The sequence below is a fragment of the Elephantulus edwardii genome, unplaced genomic scaffold, assembly GCF_000299155.1.
Source record: "Elephantulus edwardii isolate Elephantulus edwardi_28Jun2011 unplaced genomic scaffold, EleEdw1.0 scaffold00077, whole genome shotgun sequence".
In the NCBI taxonomy this organism is placed as follows: domain Eukaryota; kingdom Metazoa; phylum Chordata; class Mammalia; order Macroscelidea; family Macroscelididae; genus Elephantulus; species Elephantulus edwardii.
The window spans coordinates 10,367,208-10,380,780 of record NW_006399827.1 but is presented as its reverse complement, the minus strand read 5'-3'; the positions used below and the strand labels follow the sequence as shown (position 1 = coordinate 10,380,780).

The window sequence follows — 13,573 nt, the reverse complement described above, 5'->3', positions numbered from 1 at the left end:
GCCTAGTTTTCACAGCTGATATTGAGCTTCTCCAGAGGTTCCTTCCACAGATGTAGTCGATCTGATTCCTATGCCTACCATCAGGTGAAGTCCACGTGTATAACCTGCGTTTGTGTCTCTTATAAAATGTATTTGCAATGAATAAGTCATTGATTTTACCAAACTAGAGACACAAAAACCCTATATGAGGAAAACTACAAAACTACTATTAAAAGAAATAATAAGTTACCTAATTGAGTAAAAAAAATTTCCCTGTTCATAGACAGGAAGACTTAACTGTGAAAACGATAATCCTACCAAAATCATTCTACAGGTTTAATGCAATCCTAACACAGATACCAACTTCACTCTTCAGGGAGATTAAAAAGACAATTTCCAATTTTGCTTGGAAAATACACATCAAATAAGCAAAGCTCTTCTGAAAAATAAAAGCAAAGTAGAATGCATCACATTTTCTGATCTCTACGTCTATTACAGAGTTGTAGAATACCAACCAGTGATATTGGTGCAATGATGGACACAAAGACCAATGGAATACACTTGAGATCCCTGACATCAACCCATCTACCAACAGTCAATTAATATTTGATGAGGAATGAAGCCTATTGAGTAGGGAAATAACAGCCTTTTAACAAATGGTGTTGGCAAAGCTGGACAACTACCTACAGAAGACTGAAACAGAATCCATATCTCACTCCAGACAAAAACCAACTCAAAGTGGATCAGATACCTAGGGTAAACCATAAAGATCATCAAAGAAAAGTATAGAAGCCCTAGTCTATGGCTTAAATAGGCTTACAAACATAGCCAAAAATCACAAACAGGAAAGGATAAAAATTAATGAATGGGACCTTCTAAAACTCAAATCCCTGTGTGTACCAAAATCATTTACCAAAAGGTTGAAACGAAAGCCCACAGATTGTGTGTGTGTGTGGGGGGAAATATTTGGCAATGACATTTCAGATAAGGAACTCAAAATTTATAGAATACTACAGTTCCTCCACAAGAAAAAGACTGATAACCCAATTACAAAATGAGCAAAAGACATGAAAAGACTTCACCAAGAAGGAATTAGGATGGCCAAGAAATACGTGAGAAAATGTGCAAAATCACTAGCAATCAGAGACATGCGAATCAAAATAACTCCTTATGTACATACTGAACTCACATTCTTACCACAAAATCTCCAAGTTACAAAAAAAAAGTAATCAATGCATTAGCTAATCAATCACTGACCCCATCTAGACAAATCTTCCTCTTTCAGTGTTCCTTTCCTCACTTGCTCATTACTTCAAATTCAGCTGGTTACTCCACCTCAAGGGACAAAGTACATACTCAGTCTCTCAGGTATGAACATCTACCTGGCCCTCAACACTCGTCATAGCTACATTTATTTTGTCTTGTTTATTGCATGATTCAGAAAGGAGCTCTAGTGGTGGAGTGGTTTAAACACTTGTGTGCTAACTGAAAGATCAGTGGTCCCAGGGAGAAAGTTGTGGCAGTCCCCAGAAAGAACCCCTACTGGGCAGTTCTTCTCTGACCTGCAGTATCATTATGATTCTGAAACAACTCAGTGGAAAGAGCTTTTTTGTTGTCACTATTGTTTGCTTGTTTTTCATTCCTTTGTTCAGAATTCAAACTTCGTCGTTGACTTGGCATATAACAACAAATGAATGTTGACCAGTGATGTGCTGGTAAATATTTAACAGCCGTATTTCCGTGTTGGAGTCAAGGATTCTGGGGCTTCGTCTGACATATTTTGGACATGTTGCCAGGAGGGACGGGTCCTTGGAGAGGGACATCATGCTTGGGAGGGTGGAGGGACAGCGCAGGAGGGGAAGACCCTCTATGAGATGGATTGATTCGGTGACTGGGGTAATCAGGATGGGTGTGTCAGAGGCGGTGCGGTTGGCGCAGGATAGAGCAGTGTTTAGGGCTGTTGTGCATAGGGTCACTATGAGTCGGAAACGACTCGACGGCACATAACAACAACAACATTTCCGTGTTGGGGTAGGAAGAGTCCTGATTTGTGCCATTTGTCAGTTTCCACAGGACGAATGCTCCCGTTGCGGCTACTTCACATAACTAGTTCATAAAATTCTCTCAAGAGTGTTGTACTCCACTACAGCACTTAATGCTGACTGTCACACACTTTCACTTTAAGTGACACATTGGCCTTGTGGCAAAGTGGTTGAGAGCTTGGGCTTTTCATCCATTTCCTCATGGAGTCAGTGTCAGTGGAGTCAGGTCAACAGCAATTGTGATATTATTGCTTTAAAGATGATGAGGATTTCAATGAAAGTGAAATTATTTTTTAAGTTTATGTTAATAAAGTGTTTAAGACAATGTCTGCTCCTTAATAAGGGCATTGTAGAAAATAAAAGGCAAACCAAAAAGCACTTTCTGATTCACTGACCACAGAGAATCACTCTTACACACACACACACACACACACGCACACACTCACACTCACACATCAAGTGCACTGTCCTCAGGTGGATTGATTCCAACTCATAGCAACCCTCTATTAGGTTTGGGAAATGGTAAATCTTTGTAGAAAAAGATTGCACATTGTTTTCCCTCAGAGCAGCTGGTGGATTCAAACTGCTGAGCTTTTAGTTAGCATAACAACACTTAACACACTCGGCTACCAGAGCTTCTCCGTCCAGAAGAACTCAGAACCCCTGAAATACAGATTCAAGTTTCTCCTCAAGATAGCCAGCTTTATCATATAAAACTACTAAAATATATCCTATAACTAGATTTACATGTACCATAAAACAATATTATATTCTCACCCCTGATATCTATAAATGTGACCTTACTTGAAAATAGGGGGTTTGCAGATATTAAGATGTGATCATACTGGCTCTAAATTCAATGCCTAGAGTCTGCATAAGAGAAAGGAGAGGACTATTTGGACCCAGACATAGATGTATGAACTGGAGAGAGGAAGAAAGGCACCCAAGTGTAGAGGACTCTCCTTCATAGGGTTGCTATGAGTTGCCTGCGACTCGATGGCACTTAACAACAACATAGATGTATGAAGATGGGTTGCATGAAGATAATGGCAGATGTTGCCATGGGACAACTACAAGCCAAAGGATGCCAAGAATTGCTGTCACCAGAAGTCAGGAAGAGGCAGAGAAACATTCTTCCCTAGATTCTTCAGAGGGAGCAAGGGCCTTCTCATATCTTACTTTGGGAATCTAGGCTCAAGAACTGTCAGAGAGTAATTTTCTATTGTTTTAAGTTACCTAGTTTGAGATGCTTGAGGCTTTTTAAGAGAGATAGTGATAATTTATTACAGCAACCCTAAAAAAGCAATATAGAATCATAGTTTTTTACTTTTCCAGCACCCTTGGGTGGTACAAGCAATCAATAACTCACTGCTAGCTGAAAGATTGGTGCTTTGAACACACCCAGAAGACAGTCCAAGTAATTGACTTCTGAAAGGTCACAGATTTGAAAGCCTTAGGGAACAAAATCTAATCTACATATATGTGGCCCCCAATAAGTCAGAATCCACTTCATGCCAACTAACTACGACAATAGCCTCTCTTTATGTAAGTTACCACAGTATGTGTTAACTTATGTGTTTGCTTAGAAGCAGGAATGGCATCCACTTCCTAAATAACATGCCTCTGGAAATTCTATGAACTTTGATAAATGTCGATAGTTGTAGAGGGGCTTCAGGCCTTTTGCTCATAGGGTTGCTATAGGTTGTGCTCCACTCAATGGCAATCAACAACAGCAACAACAATGTGTTTGTAGACTATGGTGGCCTAGTGGCAAGAAGCTGTACTGCAATCCCGAAGGCACACAGTTCAAGGCCACCAGCTGCTCCGTGGGAGAAGGATGGGCAATCCCTCTGGTGCAATTAACTGCCTCTGAAAACTCACTGGAGGCTCAGCTATGGGTCGGTTCTGACTCTATGGTACACAACAACAACAATGTGTTTGTGTACTTAAAGATTAAGATCTGTCTCAAGCTTATCAAGGATGAAGATAGTGTCTGTTCCCTTCATTGTTGTCCAGTCAGTGTTTACCAACCACACACACACTACTTTTACATTTGTTTTGCCTCATAGTGACCTTACAGGACAGAGTAGAACTGCCCATAGAGCTTCCCAGGCTGTACTCTTCACAGGAGATTTACCACAGCTTTTTCCTATGGAGAGGCTGGTAGTTTAGAACCAGAATTCAGTTGGGAGCCAAGTCCTTACAGATGGCACCTCCAGGGATCCTAGTGTTTGGAATCAAACCCTCAAATCCTCTGCTTTGGAGTCAATTTTAACTCATGGTTCCCCTCCATCAGTTTTCTCCTGCAGAATAACTGGTGAGTTTCAATCACTAACCTTTCTATTAGCAATCAGTGTTTAGCCTGCTAAGCCACAGGGCTGTTATGTTAGCACAGTCTCTGTATTAGGTCTCTAATGAATGATGAAGGAAAAAAAATAGATGAATTAGCAGAGTCCTCTCCTTTCCATCAGGTGGTGCACAACAGATACACACAGCAAAGCAGGCAGTGTCAGTGTGCAGTGGTTAGTTGTTGTCAAATTGACTGTGACTCATAACCATCCCATGTGTGCAGAGTTGAAACTACTCCATCAGGTTTTCAAGGCCATGGCCCTTTTTTTTTTCACCATGACCTTTTGAAAGCAGATCTCCAGGGCTGACTTCCAAGGTGCCTCTGGATGGGTCTGAACCATCAACCTTTCAGATAGTAATCAGGCTCATAGCCATTTGCACTCCTCCTACTGTTCAGCAGGTATTTGAATAAATTTTAACTAGAGACACACAAAGACTTGATTAAGCTTAAATTTTATTAGCTTGGGTTGTCTCTGGTGTTGCGGAAGGAGGCTGAGGCAGGAGCTGAGTGACTGATGGGCAGAGTCCAGTCTTGACTTGGGGTTGGTCCTAGTCACTGAAACCTGAGGAGAGTGGGGGAAAGAAGGAAGACATGGTAAAAAAGGAAGTTTTACGACTGACTACAAGTCCGCAAAGAACATTTACCTCGACACCCATCCAGAGTTAAACCTCTCGTACCTCCGAATCACCTTTTCACTTATAAGTAATCAATAATCTAGTATGTACATAGACTGTTCCACACATTCCTATAGAGTTTTTCCTCATAGTCCCCTTTTCTCCATTGGTCTGGTCACTCTCCTTTCTCCTATCTTACTCTTCTTCCAGGAAACCTTCTTAAATTTATTGCCTTAGCTCCTCCCTAAGTCCTCAGTACCAAGGCCTGGATGTGTTTTGGTTTCTGTGCCTCAGTGCCTGCTTCTTGAGTGAGTATCCTTATTTAGGTGGATATCTCCATAGTATTTTGTCATCTTTATGTTCTAGGAAATGAATAAATAGATTTAAGGATTTCCTAACAGGTAAGGTGGCCTGCCACATCTTTCTTCATTGGAGTGAGTGGTGGGTTCAATTCGCTACCTTCTGATCAGCAGCCAAATGTTTAACCACTTTGTCACTAGGGCTCCTAGGGAGAAAAATGTGCCACTCTGCTTTGGTAAAGATTACAGCCTAGGAAGTTCTATGGGGGACATTTTATTCTTTTCTAAAGAGTTGTGATGAGTCCATATTGACTTGATAGCAACAGATTTGGATTAAGGTTATTGGAAGGGGACTTTGAAGCCAGCAGTGGCTGCAAAGAAGAGCCAAATGCTTCCAATTCTCGGCGTTCTCATCACTGGGAAGGTGTCACGGCGCAAGTGTACAAAGGGAAAGGTAAGAATAGGAAACTTAACGCGGGCTAGTAGAAGAGGTGATGGCATCTCACCAGAGAGAAGTTGAGAGAGAGATATAAACAGTAACAATAACCACTACTTCTTAGATAGCGCCCTAAACTTTTTACTTGTATAATCTGAACAATCCCATAAAGTTGCTTTAATAGTCTCAAGTTTAGACATGATTGGATGCATTCAGGCTATAGGACAGTTTTATTAGAGCACTGAGGTTTAGAAAGAGTAAATAATTTGCTCAAAGCCACACAACTAAGGTATGCTGAAGCAAAGACTTGAAACTATGTCTAACTCCAAAATTCAAGTTTGTAACCACTATACAACATTCATCTCCCCTACCTGAGCTTGCATAGCTCCATCTGGTCTACCATCCAGGCCAGCAACTCCTGAATCAGCAAATCCCTTAGCAAATCTGCATCAGTGGAAATCTTGGGTGGGGAGCTGCAAAGGAGAAAACCCTTGTCAGGTTCTCTGAACCGGAGTCCTGCCCAGAGGAAGTAATATAGGCATCTGGGACACCAAAGGCCAGGGCTGGAGCAGGGAGAGACCGCATAGCTACTTCTCAGTTATCTTAGCTTTCAAACCTCAGCCACTTTTCTGGCAGCTCTGCTCAGGTTTGCCTGCCTGGGGAAGATGGGCTCTTCAATACAAGCAACGCCCAGTAGGATTCTGGTATGAGGTAGCCCATCTACCCACCTTGAAAAATATCCCAGAATGCACTCCTCAAACCTGAAATGCTACTCTGGTTCATTTACTCTTTAGAGTAATCTAAGTCTCAGATTCCTCTCCTTCCTCAGAGAGAGTAACTGATTTTCAGAGCACTGTCCCCATTTCTCAAACAGGCTTCCTGAGGTTTGACAGGGAGAAGTAAGGAGGCTAGTTCCTTGGCATCTCTCCTTTGCTGGCTTTTTCCTTGACCCAATGACTGCCTGCGTACTAAATCATCAATCTCAGAAACTCCATTCCCTCCTAGGGACCCTCCCCAACCCAGTCAAGTGTGCTTCTTTCAACTTGGCCTGACCTCCAGTGGTTTGCTCCATAAAGTCCCTCTTTGAATTCTTTAGCAGAAAGGGATGCTTAGCACAGGCCCTTGCTCTGCCCTGGAACCCAGGACAGGGACCAAGGAAGTAGTGGTGGATCAGAAATCAGGAGGTTCCTCACCATCCTCTGTCTGTTGACTCACCTCTGCTTCTCCTTTGCTTCCTCAATCCTGTTAGATTGACTGGCCAGCTCTAGGGTTCGGGCCTCCCTCTGGGTGATGTTGTGTCTCCAGCTAGTAAGATAAAAATTAGAGAGTGGGTAGGGATGAGAGAGACGCCAGGCCTTATTGAACCCAGGGGTTCTCAAATCTCTCATTACCTCAACCTAGGAGTAAACAGCATATTAGAGCATGGGGTACTCAATCCCCCAGTCTTCATCTTCAGCTGCCCCCACCAGTGAACAGCTTTTCAGTATCTCCCATACAGATCGAACATCAAAGGCAGGGGCAAACATAACAAAGAGAAGGAAGGAGGCCATGTCCTACCTCTAAAATTTGAAATTGCCCCATCAATAAGTTCATGGAAGCTACTTAGTTCCTCTTGCCTTCATCTTCACCTCCCTATGTTGGATTCTCTGTGAGCTTCTACATATCTCCCTGACACCTCCCTTAGAAGTAAAACCAAAAAGCAGTTGCTGTGGAACTGAGTCTACCCTATAATGACCCAATGTGGAGGGAGCTATGCTCCACAGGATTTTCATTGACTGATTTTTTCTAAAGTAGATTGCTACATCTTTCCTCCAAAGTGCCTCTGAGTGGACTAGAACTTCTAACCTTTTGTTTACCAGGCAAGTGCATTACCTACATTATCTAATGATTCTTTTAGAAATAAAGAATTGATAAATCATTCAACTCCTGCCTGCAGATTGGAGGGCTGCCCCAATCAGGGTCTAGGCAGGACCACGATGTCCAGGCAACTCTCTACCATTGTCTGAGTGAAAGATGCTACCTGATGCATCACATGCCCACATGGCCAGAAAGGTAGAGTCCAGAGGATATGGAACAGGGTGTGGTGTGCACCAGGACTCACTCGTTTTTCTTTCCCTTCTGGGCCAGGAGCCAGTTCACAAAGTCTTGTTGGCGGATCTTGTCCATAGCGATGCTATAGTCACTGATGAAAGTCCCCTCAGCATATCTTGGACCTCTAAGTTGAGAGCTACTGACCTTGGGGTAGGGTCTGAGGGGCAGGGAGAGGAGAGAGAAAAAACCAGGGTTCCAGGAAAGGAGCAGAGAAGAGAAATCACAATGCCATGATTAAAGGTTGCTGCTAACAGGAAGCAGGCAAACCAGCCAATTTCTTGGTAGTTTTTATGGAGACACCTGTTGCCACTCCATTAACTCCATGTAGTCTTGATCCAAGGTTCCATCCTCCTGCATTCTCAGTGTGTACCTTCTTGAGTCTAGGCCCAGAGGGATCCAGGTTCCTCTCATCTCAAAGGACTGAACATGTTCTTTATTCCTCTTACCCTTCCAATTCTTGATTCAGTTCTTTAGTTCACATTTGATGACAAAAATAGTAAACTATTACAGGACAGTACTTAAAGTGAGTAAGAACTCCTAACCTTCTCATCTATAAACTCATTTTATCTTGACACTCCTGTATGCTTAGCACTATTTAGTATCCTCAGTTTATAAACCAAGGAACCAAAGTTTAGAGAGAGAAATTTCTCTTATTGCATAGGTAGCAGGGTCAGGATTTACCCACAAGCAGTTTGGCTCAAGATTTAGCTTCATAGCATCTACATCAGGCTTCCTCACCATGTGAACGTTCCTGGTAGCCATTGCCGGAAATTTTACCTGGGCATACGGCTTGTTCATGAATCTGAGAATGCCCAACTCTATCCTCAGTCGAGCCTCTCTTGGTCCCTGAAACCACAATCAGAGCTGCCTGCTCTGTTCTTTTATAATAATGCCTACTTATCCTCACAGGATTTACATCTCTGTGGTTCTTTGTTGCCTCTTGGACCCGTTTGCTCAGTAAAACCATTTGTGAGGGAGCTCTGCTGGCCTAGTGGCAGCCAACTGTGCTGCAATCCTGAAGTGTGTGGTTCAAATCCACCAGATACTCCACTGGAGAAGGAGAGGCAATCTCCTCCTGTGCCAGCTGGATCTGATTCGATGGTACAAACAAGAAAGAAAGAAAAAGAAAAAAGACTTAAAAACCATTTGTGGACGCTTGAGACCTACAAAATTGTATTAAGTACAACCAAAAAAGACATGGTTAAAGCTTTGCCAGGAAGGGAGAGTCTGTCATCATCTTCAGATACTTAACCACTAAGACATCCACTTTCCTGATGTCTCTCTTGCTGCAACAGTAGTTTATAATATCCTCTAGTTCTAGTCTCACTCAGACTGCTGGAAAATTCCCCCTTGAGCTTTTCTCGTCCTGGCCTAGGATCCCTTATTCTCTCTCATCTCCCTCAACAGACTCCAGAACCCAGTCATCCCCCAGCCCTCTCCTCTGCCATTGATCCCTCCCTTCCTGTTACTCCTACCTGGAGTGAGCCTCCTCTTTCTCCCCTAGCACTGCTGTCAGGACCAGGGACATCAGGAGCAGAGAGAAGGTCTTCAAGGCCATCATCTTCCAAAGGTTTTTATTCTGCGCAAAGAGGCAAAAGGAGCAGAATAAGGCGGGAAGCATTATACTGAGAGAGCAGCCTGCATGAGGAGGGTTCTGACCACTGACTAGAGCAACACTGTGCGGAGGGTGCTGTGCTTCTGGATAGTGACTAGAAGGGACATGGAGCCTGGGAAACTTGCTTTTGGTTTACTTTGTTCATAGATAGAGTCCGAGTAGGGTGAGAGAAGAGTAGTGAAGGAGACATTCAGAGAAGATAAAGACCTGTGAGCTCGGGTGCATCCCACCTGTCTCCTTCTTGGCACATCTCCTGGCTCCTGGGCTGAACTTCATAGTTATATGATTTGGCAACATTATCTCCTTGGAGTCTTCTTAGGTTTATATCAACCAGCCTTCCTGCTCTTTAAATGACTATCCTTTAAATGATTGGAACCCTCTTGCCCTAAATTAAAACTACACATCAAACCACCTACTCTCTCCCCTTCTCAAGTTTGTTAGAGAAAGTCTTCCAGTAGTATGACCTTTACCTTTCTACTTCCAGCTTCATCTATTGTACCACGAGTCTTTGGTAAAGAGAAAGATCAGAGGAGAATCTTCCTTCCATGGTCTGAAAACCAGAGGTAAATCTATAGATCTGCACACTGCATGTCCTCATCTTCCTGCTTTGGCTATCTGACTGTTAAAGCAGCAGTCAGAGCTACCTTCCTGTCTCTTATATGGAGGAAGAAGAAGCGAGATGCCAGGTTGCTAAGCATCTCTGGTTTGTCAAGGTCCCCTCCTCTCCAGTCACCCAGGCCATCATCAATCCCAGCTTCTCTCTTACCAGACTTCCTCTCGAGTTCTTCCAGGAGAAGGACAGAACAGGGTCTCTCTTCCTCCTGTCTTCCTGCAAAATTGCTTCGAGGAAGTCTGCTTTTATATCCAGGCATCAGAGACCAGCTGATTAGCCTAAAAGCATCTTATCTCAAGAAATTAAACCCACAGCTCCTGCCACATTAAGTCCATTTTACACATAATAAAGTTGCCCTTTCCACTTGAACTACACTAATTGGTAATTAACATTTTGGGTATCTCCAACTGCTGTCTGGGGCTTGCCTGTGGGTAGAGTATCTTAAGTACCCCCATTCTCCTTCCCCCTCCTCTCCTCTGGGCACAAGGCCCAGCGCTACACATACACACACAAACCCCCCTCATTTGTTGCCCTGAGAGGATTGGGTGGGAGGGTTGTCTGAGTCCAAGTGATAGGCAAAGCCCCATGATTTTGGCACGGTGGTAATGTCTAGGGACTGTCCCAGAGATGGCTGAGCAAAGAGATTGGAAAATGAGAGGCACAGGGTCAAGAGAACCTGGAGAACAGGGGTTTCCTGGTGGTAGTGAGGTAAAGGAAGAACTTAGGCTCAAATTATCTTCATGCTTAGGGCAAGACAGAGTAGAGGCACATTTCTACCTGGGAACATGGAGAAAGTTGAAGACAGCTACTTGATCTAGGTATAAAGATTGAAAAGACTTAATTTCTACCCAAATGCATGCTCTTTACATGAGAGAACTAGATGGTCCTGTCTCTTCCATAAGACTGAAGATCCTTTAGTTAAGATGCTTTGCTGTCAAATTGGCAGACTTCCCAGGACAGAAGCTGCATATCCTTGATCAGGCTAGGGACTCTCTGAGGACAGGGATGTGTGCCAGCGTTATGTTCTCCTCATCACACAGGAGGTTTAAGGGTTAGATTTCTCTAGCAGTCCCAAGACTTCCCGAGGTGTGCCTTTTGCCTTTCTCCAAGTACCTGGCACATGTTTCTATCAGAGAGGTCATCAGTCTAGAAGGGATATAGTTTAGTAGACCCCTCAAGGCCCTCTTCCCTAGCCTCCCCTTCCCTTTCTTCATAGGTACACTGAACCGTAAATGTGAGTGCATGCCCTGCCAATTAGCTTCAGGGCTTAATACCTGCCATCTTTCTTTCCAGGTGAACTCCTCAACCTGGGAGCAGATTCAGCATGAAATTAAGTGCCTGTGTGGGATGAGAGGTAACTGGACTAGGAGTGTAACTCCCCTCTGCTTCCTAGAAACCTCCTCCCACCTACCCACTCATTTCCAACCATCAGAAAAACTTTTCTCTGGAAAAGCTCTCTAAATACTGTATCCCAGCTACTAACAGGCAGAGTTGAGACCTCATTTCAGATTTTATCTCTAAAGGGGGAACAAAGCTGCTGGGGTCTTTCTTCTTGTTGGGCAACACAGTTCACAGAGTCATAAGGATTTTGTCAATAGCTCTCCAATCTGAGCACCCCTGCCTGGAGGCAGAGAAGGTATCCCCAAAGAATGGATACCATTCCCTAGAACATCTACATGGTGTTGAACCAGAACCTTTTGGTGATGCCAGCATCTTCAAGGAAGGTTCTTGAATGGGCTTCAGAGCCCTGAGTCCTTGCCTAGTGGATTTGTTTGTTGGACTGGCCTGACCCCAAGGCCAGTTGTTTTTTAAGCCTCCATCCCACCCTTTCTTGGAGGGAATCTTTCTTCAGCCTTATATTTCTACCCTTCCACTTTTTTTTCCCTCTCCAAACATTTTATATTTTATTGTAATTTCCTTTTATCCTGGTTTTTTTTTTTGTGGTGTTTTTTTTTAACCTTTGGCCCTCCTGCCTGGCTGTGGACAAACAAGAGAAGAATGCTCCAGGGCTCTGAGGGAGGTGCCAGCATGGCTCAAGGGAGGCTTGTGAAGACAGCTGATTAGCATTGCCTTCCAGTTCAAGTCTGCAAGTGCTGTCTTTCTGTGATATATGTACAAGCATCAAGGAAGCAAGGTGGGAAGGATCTGGAGAAGATACCAGAGAAGCCAAATTCCCGGGGAGGGGAACCATGGCCCTCACAGGGCATGTTGGGGCAAGGGAATGGAAAAAAGATCCTTGGAAGTTTCTGGAGATTGAAAGGGCCGACTGGACTTGGTCCAAAAAATTCAATATATTCAGTTGATAGGACAATTGTCCTGATCAAATGTATCCCAAAGGCCCTAGTATCTATGCAGAGAATTTTCAGAATACAGAGGTCAGAGACGGTACTACAAAGGGACAGAAACTCAGATACAAAGGCTGAGAGTCCAGATAGGTATAGTGTACAGGACAGGGGGTGTCTGAGGAGGCTTAGAAGTGAGGGAAATAGAGAGGTAAGGTGTGGGCAGGGGGTGATGGGCTCTCCCATTTTGAAAGGTAACCCAGGTTATGCTTCCCAGCCCCTCTTGGATCCTTAGTCAGGGACCCAGGAGTGAAAATGGCATCAGCAGAAGAGCATTTGGGGTTTGCTCATTCATACCGGGTGCACAGTGACTCATCTCCCCTCCTCCTCCCAAGGCCCGTAGGGCTGCCAGCGACATTCCAAGCTGAGTTCAGCAGCCAGGCCTAGGTGACTCAGAGGAATGGCTGCAGTCTCCCACCATGGAGTCTATGTCTGAAGACCACTCGGTACTCAACCTCACTGCTGACTCAGAAGGCAGATACCCCCCTCTGATGTGGCCTCAAAGAACACCATGTTTGGTGGTTTGAGTTTAATATCCCTTCAACTGAAATATGGGAAGACCTGCTTCCCTGGATTGAGATCTGAAGTGCAACCAGGGTGCTCCTTAGAGGTAAAGACAGTAGAATTTCCTCTCCCATACTTTGAGTATGCTGTCAGGAGGGGCTATTCTTTGGGAAAGGACAGCATACTGGAAGAGGTAGAGGATCAGACAAAAGGGAAAAAAAGACCCTCAACAAGATGGATTGACACAGTGACTGTGCCAACGGGCTCCAGTATGTCAGAGATGGTGAGGATGTCACAGAGTAGCGAAGACTTGGCTCTGTTGTTCATTGGACCGTTGATGGCAACTAAAAATAACAACATGTTCATAGTTGCATTATATGGTAGCTTTCTGTTCAAAATAAAGAATTTGAAATACATGAAAATGGAATTCCAAGGGAGCTCTGGAGGCCTAGTGGCAAGACGCTGCACTGCAATCCCAGAGGTATGAGGTTCAAATCCACCAGATGCTCTGCTAGAGAAGGAGGGGATAATCTCCTCCTGTACCAGTCAGATCTGATTTGATGGTTGTTGTTGTTGTTGTTATGTGCCGTCGAGTCATTTCCGACTCATAGCGACTCTATGCACAACAGCCCTAAACCCTGCTCTATCCTGCACCAACCGCACTGCCTCTGACACACCCATCCCGATT

The 13,573-nt window shown here is 44.1% G+C and overlaps 1 protein-coding gene across 1 annotated transcript; it reads right to left on the bottom strand.

The window, feature by feature from the left end:
* Positions 1–6,087: 6,087 nt before the first annotated feature.
* Positions 6,088–9,372, bottom strand: GIP (gastric inhibitory polypeptide). Its single transcript, XM_006889328.1, has 4 exons — positions 9,293–9,372; positions 7,822–7,998; positions 6,936–7,025; positions 6,088–6,193 (listed from the first exon to the last, which is right to left on the bottom strand). The coding sequence occupies exons 1-4, from the start codon at positions 9,370–9,372 to the stop codon at positions 6,088–6,090; spliced, it is 453 nt and encodes a 150-aa protein (XP_006889390.1).
* Positions 9,373–13,573: the final 4,201 nt, after the last annotated feature.

Bases quoted from the DNA above. Each gene is read 5' to 3' on its own strand.
- GIP (XM_006889328.1), bottom strand. From the start codon at position 9,372: ATGATGGCCTTGAAGACCTTCTCTCTGCTCCTGATGTCCCTGGTCCTG. The intron at 7,999-9,292 runs CTCCAGGTAGGA...CTGGAACCCTGG, and splicing joins GGGGAGAAAGAGGAGGCTCA to TTTTTTCTCTCTCCTCTCCC. The intron at 6,194-6,935 runs GTGAGTCAACAG...TCTCCTTTGCAG, and splicing joins GAAGCAAAGGAGAAGCAGAG to CTCCCCACCCAAGATTTCCA.